Source organism: Drosophila kikkawai, chromosome 2R (genome assembly GCF_030179895.1).
Source record: "Drosophila kikkawai strain 14028-0561.14 chromosome 2R, DkikHiC1v2, whole genome shotgun sequence".
NCBI lineage: Eukaryota > Metazoa > Arthropoda > Insecta > Diptera > Drosophilidae > Drosophila > Drosophila kikkawai.
Genome location: NC_091729.1, coordinates 5049208 through 5057827, shown reverse-complemented (window position 1 = coordinate 5057827; position 8620 = coordinate 5049208). Strand labels below are relative to the sequence as shown.

At 56.2% G+C, this 8620-nt stretch overlaps 1 protein-coding gene across 1 annotated transcript; it reads right to left on the bottom strand.

The window, feature by feature from the left end:
- Nucleotides 1–5487: 5487 nt before the first annotated feature.
- On the bottom strand, nucleotides 5488–8234 carry LOC138928079 (uncharacterized). The gene is made up of 3 exons (XM_070284363.1): nucleotides 8092–8234; nucleotides 6325–7713; nucleotides 5488–6148 (listed from the first exon to the last, which is right to left on the bottom strand). Exons 1-3 carry the CDS (start codon nucleotides 8232–8234, stop codon nucleotides 5488–5490), a joined length of 2193 nt encoding a protein of 730 aa, XP_070140464.1.
- Nucleotides 8235–8620: the final 386 nt, after the last annotated feature.

The following is an 8620-nucleotide window of genomic DNA, read 5'->3' as shown; positions in this document are numbered from 1 at the left end:
AATTTTTTATCCCCACTGTGCGGAGGCGGGTTGTAGGAGGGGCTACTCGAAGGCGTCTGGATTGCATGGGGCGCCGTAGGCTGCGTGGCTTGACGGCTTCAAATTCGGCTGCCAGTTGGGCCAGCTCCCCAATGGTCTGGAATTCGCTGCGCCGAATGTACATTTGGTATTCGGGTGCCATATTTTCGTACAGTCGGTCGAGCTCCTGGGTCTCGTTGTAGCCCGCCTGACCCATGAGAACGCGAAGGTCTAACATGAAATCTTTAAAAGTTTCCTTTTCCAGTTGCTCGCGACTCCGGATTCGCACACTCAGGGGTAGTGGAAGGAGGAGGGGCAGCAACGGCGAAACTCGGGGTGGTGATAGTGAAACTCGGTGTGGTACCAACGAAGCTAGCAGTGGTAATAGTGGAACCAGGGGCAGTACGTGGGCGTCCCAATGAGGCGTCTCCGGAGTTTGCTACGGCGTTTTGACTTCTTGAGAGACCACTGGGTCCCGGCCTCTCTTCTCCTGGAGGCACAGGGCTCGGGCCCCGAGTGGTATATCGGGGCCTCTTGGTTTTGATCGAATTCTTTGATAAGGGTGACGAAGTTCCGCTATAAGTCGTCAACGACCCCGTCGGGAGAGAACCCAAATTCCTCAGCGAAGGCTTGTAATTCGGCCTTTAGGCGTGAGTAAATCCACCGCGAAGAGACCCCAGGATTTTTAATTAAACGTGGAACGAACTCACCGGCATTTTTCTGGTCGGGATCCATGGCTTCACTTAGTTCTGTAGGGTTGTCTTCTTGTACAGTCGTCGTATCTAGCTGGCGTGTCCGCTAAGGCACTTTGTTGGAGTTTATTGTTTCTTTTGCACTAGCACTCGTTCGCGTTAACTGTACGGGAGTGCGAGTGAGCTCGTGGGATCTCGGACGCGGCTACTGATCGACGCGGTTGTCGCTTGACGCGGTCGCGGGCGCCTCCTGTAACGAGTCTCTCTGGCCGGCATAGATCCCAGTCGTGGCCAGGGAACCTATACAAGAAATTTATATAGACTAGATGGGAGTGACAGGTGTGAATCGGAACCCTCCGTACTTGTTTTATGTGGCGTGTTCCGAATTGAAGGGAGTACAACCACAGCAACCACAACTACCACGATACTCCCACAAGGGGGCCTACCTCAATGAGCCACCTTGGAAAGCTGCTTAACCCGTGGTACCGAAATTAGAGGCTCGGTGCGCCTCCCTCCTTTGGCTCCGACAAGCCCGGATAGAGCACCCTTTGCCCTTTTAGTCGCCTCCTACGACAAGCAATGGAAGGCTGTGGCAGCATTCTTCGCCGCTAACCACACGGCAGGGATGTTGGGCTAAAAGCCCCGGTAACATACCATACCAGCTGCGCACATACGGCAGGTTTGCTCCAGCAAACTTTATTGTCGGCGCTCGTCTCAAGGTACCTTTACGCAGAATTATTATTATTGGTGGAAACGGCAACGCCGATTTTCGCTCCCCACGTTTCAACGATGGACATTAGTTGCGCTCATTTTTCTTTTAGAACGGCTCGGGAATTTCCCTCGACGAGAAGAAGCAGATCATCCGCGTATGCACTCAAAGGGCAATACGGCTCGAGGCGCTGAAGCAGTACATCCATCAGCAGGTCCCATATAAATTGTCCGCTGTTTTATCCCTGCGGACAACCTCTAGTTACCGGCACACTTACAGTACCGGAACTGCTTCGGATCTCGGCTCATTTCTCGGCATCCCAAGTCGGCCAGTCGGCGCAGTGAAGCACTCCAATCGACGTTGTCGAATGCTCTTTTGAAGTGCACGAAAATGCCGAGCACGTATTGCGCCGGGCTGGCCACAACACTGCTCTTCACGTGTCTCCAAGCATCCTCCACACATCGTCCTTGGCGAAATCCAAACTGCCATCTGCAACCTTCCGGAAGAACTTCACTCACCCGATTCACCATGATTGCCTCGAGCACCTTACCAAAAACTGGCAGCAAGCAATTCCCCTGTACGAGAAGGGCTCGTCCCTTGAGTAGCGCCACTACTCGTGGACACTTCCACTCGCTGGGAAAGTATCCCGATTGGATGCAACGGGAAAGCAACGATGCTAGGTGCTGAGGTATGGCGCGCCAGACTGCCTTGCAGATTGTGCCATTGATGCCGTCTAAGCTGGGAGAGCGCCTGCTCTTCAACCTGGCGACACAAGCATCAACATCGAATGTTTCGAGGGCCGGTGGGACTTCCTCCGCGATGGCAATCATTGCATCTGACTCCGCAATTGGGAAAAAGTTACGGAGGAGCACTCGTGCACAATCACCGAGGCCGAGGCAGCACCGCAGTGGCATCGTCATCACGACGCCGGGCATCCTGGAGTCGGCGGCGAAGTCTCCGAACTTCACGCCGTGCAGCGCAGAGGTCAGCAGTCCACCAACGTGCTCTCCTGCTGGAGTGACAGTAGAAAATTGTTATAATCGGAACGTTGGACCCGGGACTCGAATTTACGCGCACCTAACTTTATTGTTAAGGGCTGGTTGGTTCGACCGGATGACCCAGAATCTGGCTTGGCAGACGCTCTGCTTGCCGCTATATCTTTCCCAGAATATCCCGAAGGGACCGAGATGTATGAAATGGGGGGGCCGGGATGCGTCACCTAGCTATGGGTAGACTCCGGTTGGGCCCGGATGCTAACTCAGGGGCCATTCTGTTTGGTCGCGGAGGCTAACTAAGGGTACTCCGACTGGTCGCGGAGGCTAGCTCACGGTCACTCCGGCTGGTCGCGGAGGCTAATTAATGGTACTCCGGCTGGTCGCGAAGCCTTCGCTCGAGGGTTGGTCAGGAGAGGGGATGCACTCTCAGCCGTGGCGGCTCGCTGGGCATGGAAAACCAATGCGGGCGTGTCACTGCGGCTGCGGGAGCAGGGAGGGGACGCGTGGAGGAGAAAGAAGGCTCGACTACAGCAAATTTGTGCTGATGGATGTACCGAAACGCAATATTCGCGGAGTCTGCGCGGCAGGGAAAAGGGGAAAATTATAAACATTATAAATTATAATACAAATTGTGAATTAGTTTGCCAGGAGTGTTGGTTTTATTGTTTCTTACGTATTCGTCCTACTACTGCCTTACAGATTTGGAAACGTTAACATACGCTTAAGCCCACGTTATATTCGTTATATTTATTGCTCTACACTATATACATACACTACACATAACATGGATGGCTTAACAATTAACAGAAAGAATACGAATCGGAAGCCCAGCGGTACCGCCGCCTGGCATTGCTTCGCGGGCGCTGTGACCCCTACTCTGTCTGCTCCTTTCGCCTTCGCTCCTGCTCCCTGAGAGACTTCATGACGTCCGCGGCGAATGTCGCTGTAGCCTCCCACACACGCTGGTCTGCCAGCATCATCGGCACCAGTGTCTCTGCCACGATACTGGACCCTGCTACCGCCTCCAACTCCTGACGCTCGTGGTCAAACCGGTGGCACTCGAACAGCACGTGTCGCGCGTCCTCGATGACGCCGGAGCCGCACACTAGGCACCAGTCCTCCATCTCATGGCCGAACCGCTTTAGGTAGCTGCGGAAGCAGCCATGACCGCTGATCACCTGGGTGAGGTAGAAATCTACCTGCCCATGCGACCTCTCTACCCAGCTCGTAATGTTGGGGATGAGCGTGTGCGTCCAGCGTCCTTTTTGCGATGAGTCCCAGCGATTCTGCCAGTTCTCGAGGCTTCTCCTTCTGGCGGTAGTCTTCGACTCTGCTCTGGTCTGCTGGGGTGCTTCCGTGACCTGCGCGGCTGCGTAGATCTCCGCCCTCTCCCGAACGAGCTCCGTCAGCGGGACTTGTCCGGCGATAACCAGCGCCGCGTTCCGAAATGGTTCGGAAGGCGCACGCGATTCTGACGGCGCACAGCCTATAGGTTGCCTCCACCCCTCGCACATAGCTCTTCACCTTAGCGGCTTCCGCCCACACTGGCGCTGCATACAGCATCTGCGACGTCACCACCGTCGTGAGCAGCTTCCGCGTTACTTGCTTCGGCCCTCTAGAGTTTAGCAGCATCCTGGATAAAGCTCCTGCGGTTCCGCTGGCCTTCTTGTGCACAAATTCCAGGTGCTCCTTGAAGCACAGGCGCGTGTCTAGAAGAACGCCGAGGTACCGGATTGCCCGCTGGGACCGTATCGTGGTTCCACCGACCCTCACGCTAGCTGTCTCCACCGCTTTTCGACTTGAGACAAGCACCGCCTCCGTCTTGTGGGCCGCCAGCTGTAACCCTGCGTTCGCTAGCCACAACTCTACAGCCTGCACCGCTGCGTCAGCGTGAGCCTCCACCGTAGCTATCTCCTTGGCTACCACCACTATGGCGACGTCGTCGGCAAAACCAACCAGACTGTTGCCCTCTGGCATTGGGAGTCTCAGAACTCCATCGTACATGGCGTTCCAGAGCAGGGGTCCCAAAACGGAGCCCTGCGGGACTCCGGCTGAGACTTTGTATACTCTGGAACCCAGGCATGTGTCCGTCGTGAGCACTCTGTTGCTAAAGTAGCTTAGCGCTACATTCAGCAGGTAGCTAGGGATGTTGAACAACCTCAGGGACTCCAGTGTCCGCCCCCAGTCAGCCGTGTTGAACGCGTTGCTAATGTCCAGGGTTACCACTAGACAGTAGGATTTCGTTCCTCCTTTCCACCTGGAACCAGAGATGGCTTCCCTAGCTGTCTTGACCACCTTCGTGATGGCATCCATGGTCGACCTTCCCTTCCTGAAGCCGTATTGCTCAGTGGATAGGCCGCCCGCTGCTTCGACAGCTTCTGTCATCCTGGTTGCGATCACCCTCTCGAAGACTTTGCCTATTATGTCCAGCAGGCAGATGGGCCTGTAGGAGGAAGCCTCTCCTGGCGGCTTGCCTGGCTTGGCCAGCAATAACAGCCGTTGCCGTTTCCACCTCACGGGGAACGTGCCTTCCTGGAGGCATTTGTTAAAAAGCTCGGCCACTTGCTCCGGCAGCAACGCTAGAGCCAGCTTTGTCGCTCTGCTTGGAATCCCGTCGGGTCCCGGCGCCTTCTTGGGTTTTAAGTTCCTGCCGGCCTGCAGTACCTCGGCTTCCGTGACGCTGCGGAACTCACCTGGCTCTGACGATCTCCTCTAGTGCCTCCGGGTCGGATGGGGCGTTTCCCCCCGCGTTAAGCTTCTTCACCGTCATCTTGTACGCGCCACCCCATGGATCCTCCTCGGCGGCATCACACAGCTTAAGGAAGCTTTCCCGCTTGCTGTCCCTGATAGCGATCTTTAGCGCCTTCCTCGCCGCTTTGTATCGCACGCTACATTCCATAAGGAGCGGGCTTCCTCTTGCTCTCTGAAGCAACCTTCTCCACCAGAAAACCGGGCGGTGGTTTCCTCGGAACGACCTCCTCTGGAGCATGCTCCGATCGCAGGCGTCTTCCACGGCGTCGGCCAGCTTGTTTGCCATCACGTCGGCTCCATCAGCTTCGTCCACTGCGAATCCCTAAAGGGCGCTTGCAAAGGCCCGGGGTCTGAAGGTGTCCTGCCGGAACGCCATTCTTGGTAGAGGTGGGGGGCCACTGGGTCGGCCGGCCATCCCTAGCGAGCACTCGATGGCCTCATGGTCGCTGGCAGTGTAGACTTCCCCGATCGTCCAACGGGCGCGGCGGGCCAGTGCACTGCTAACGAAGGTGAGATCGATGACCGATCCCGCGCCTGCCCTGCTGAAGGTCTGCCGGGAGCCTTCGTTCAAGAGGACGACGTCCAGCGAGGCAAAGGTTTCCAGCACCGCGCGGCCTCTTGCGTTTGTCCGGGAGGATCCCCATTCGATAGCCCAGGCGTTAAAGTCGCCACCGACCACCACGTTGCTATGTCCCCGGAGGTCGATGCTCAATTCATCCAGGATACGACCGAAGGACTCCATCGAAAGGCTGGGCGCCAGGTAGCAGCTGTATAGCCACGTGCCGCCAACGTTTGCTCTGACGAAGCCGTCAGCCGCCTTGATGTCGCACATCTGCTGCGCACCCACTCCGCATAGCCACAGGGCCGCTTTGCCAGTACGGTCCGTGGCCCAGTCTCGGCTGTTTCCTATCCTGTATGGCTCGCTAAGGATAGTAGCTGAGCCGCGTTCGCGCACTGTCTGCGTCAGAAGATCCTGCGCGGCCCTGCAGTGATTCAGGTTTAACTGAATTAGCTGCATTTGGTTGGTTTGTTCCCATCCCCTCCGCCAGCAGCTGGGCAGCCACTGCCGCCTGCCTGGTGCCTTGTGTCCTTGCTACCGGCCGCCTTGCAGAGGAAACAAGAGGGCTCGTTGGCGCATATGGCTGCTTTGTGGCCCGACTCTCCACATTTGATGCAGCAGGCGCTCCTATCCACCGGGTTCTTGCAGTGGATCGCAATGTGCCCGGTTTCCAGGCATCTGAAGCACCTCGGTGGACCGGATCTTTCCCGAATCCTACACATCGACCATCCGATGCGCACCTCGCCGCGCTGCAAAACTGCCTTGCCCAATGGGATGGGCAGGCTGACCACCGCCAGCTGCGTCTCTGAGTGGCCGCGGCGCATGCTCCGGACTCTCACGCGTCCTACTTCGAAGTTGAATTGGCCGGCGATGGCGGCACAGACCTCATCCTTCGAGGTGATGGAGTCGATGTTTCGGATCTCCAAGACCAGCACTTTCGTGCTCTCCGTCGACGCACGGACAGTCGCGGAGTCACCGAGTACCCTCTCGATGCTCTCCTTCATGGTCTCGGCGCTCTCCAAGCTCCCTCTGGCCACCTCCAGGAGCAGGTTGCCGTTGTTAGTGCGACGGACCTTGGAGACACAGGCACCCAGGGCCGACAACTGCTTGTCGCCCCTCCTGGTCACCATGGCTAGCACCTCGCTGTAGGACTTGCCGGTTGCCTGCACGATGACAGCGTCAGGACGTCTACGGCGCGCTGCCCTCGGCTTCTTGGCAACTACCTCCCATTCACCAGCGGGTTTTCCAGGGTTCTCGGGGGTCCGGGCGGCAACGTGGGCCTCCGCGGGCTCTGGCTGGGCTCCTTGAAGCTTTTTCCGGGGCTTTTTGGGACCTTTCGCGATTCCCTGCTGCGCTGCGCCAGTTGGTGTAGGGGCGGTCGCAGTTGCTGGTAGTTCCGGCCAATTTGGCTGGCTCAGCCTTCGCCAGGGCTCTGTTTGGGCAGTAGCATCCTTCATCCATACTGTCGGAGTCTGCTGCTCCTTGTCGACGCAGAGTATGCACTGGGCGCATTTTGGGCACCGGCTGTTCCCGGCCTCGCTCTCCTGCCTTTCGTTGACGCCCGCAGCTGCCGCTCTGCTTGCCGCAAGGATATTTGCGTGCAGTGCCTTCATTTTGGCAAACAGTTCCCTTGTTGAGACAGTGATGTGACGCGTCGTCTTGTCCATCATTTTCGTGGAAACCTCCTGCAGCCGTTTCCCCAATTCTTGGAGATCCTGCAGACTGGCTGCCTCCTCTGATGCCTTGCTCTTCTTGGCAGGCGTGGATCTCTGCGAGCTGGTCGGGCTCGCAGGATCCCGTGTCCTCTTGGGAGGCGGCGTAGAGCCTGGCCCGGGGCTCCGCCCATCCTCCATGGTTTCCAGCTCAGTGGGCGTTCGGGAGAGCTTGCTGCTCTTCTTGAAGGCCACTGCTTCGTCCCCTTCCCGCTGGGGCGACCTCGCTAGATCGGAACCGCCCACAAAGGGGTTTATGTCCTCCTCCATGGCCGGCCTGTCGGTCCACGCAGGGCTCCCACGCTGGCCAGAGATTTCCCCCTGGCGCTACGACGGGGGTTATACCGCCCCTTCTCGGTCCCCGACGTCCCTTGTATGGGACACCGCTTTACGCGGGGGATCGGACTTTGGTCGGCTCCGTGACCTTTCCCACCTGCCAACTGCGCAGCCGAGCACGGCTTCAGGGTATAATACTATATTTATTTAATTAAATAAATAAATATCTGTGCCAGCGTTTTGAAAACTCAATCGGCGGGAAAAGCTTAACCACGCGTGTTTACCAACACTGGAGATGTTGTGCTGTTAAGCGCGGCTCACTCCCCTGGCGTTACGCAACACTAGGATACAGATCGAAATCAGCTGAGTTTAAGCCCACGTGCCGCTGGGCGTGTGGCGTCGCCTGGCGATTCGCCGTAGGTATCGGTGCGTGTACTTAACTGTCGACTCTTGGGTCTCGGCGCGGCGCGTATCCGATGGTGTCTTGCTTGTTGGCTTAATGAGCGGCGCGATCACTGACATGTGTCTTTGCAAAGATTCGCGCGGTCGGTCCAAGACTCTTACTTCAGCATAAGGACGCTTATCTGTCGATTTGTATCTTATAGCTTTTAACCCTAGACGGTCATCCTTCGTCAATTCGACGAGGCAAAATCACATATGATCGAAAAATGAAAAAAATGTTGTTTTTAATTTTTTGTTTTTAAGTATATTAATAATGTGAGAATAAATTATTGTTTATAATTTTGAACTGTTATATTTATGAATTAAACGCTGTTTTTTTATACCCTTGCAGGGTATTATAATTTCAGTAAGAAGTTTGCAATATATATATTCTATATATATATTCTTGATCAGCATCAACAGCCGAGTCGATCTAGACATGTCCGTCTGTCCGTCTGTCCGTTCGT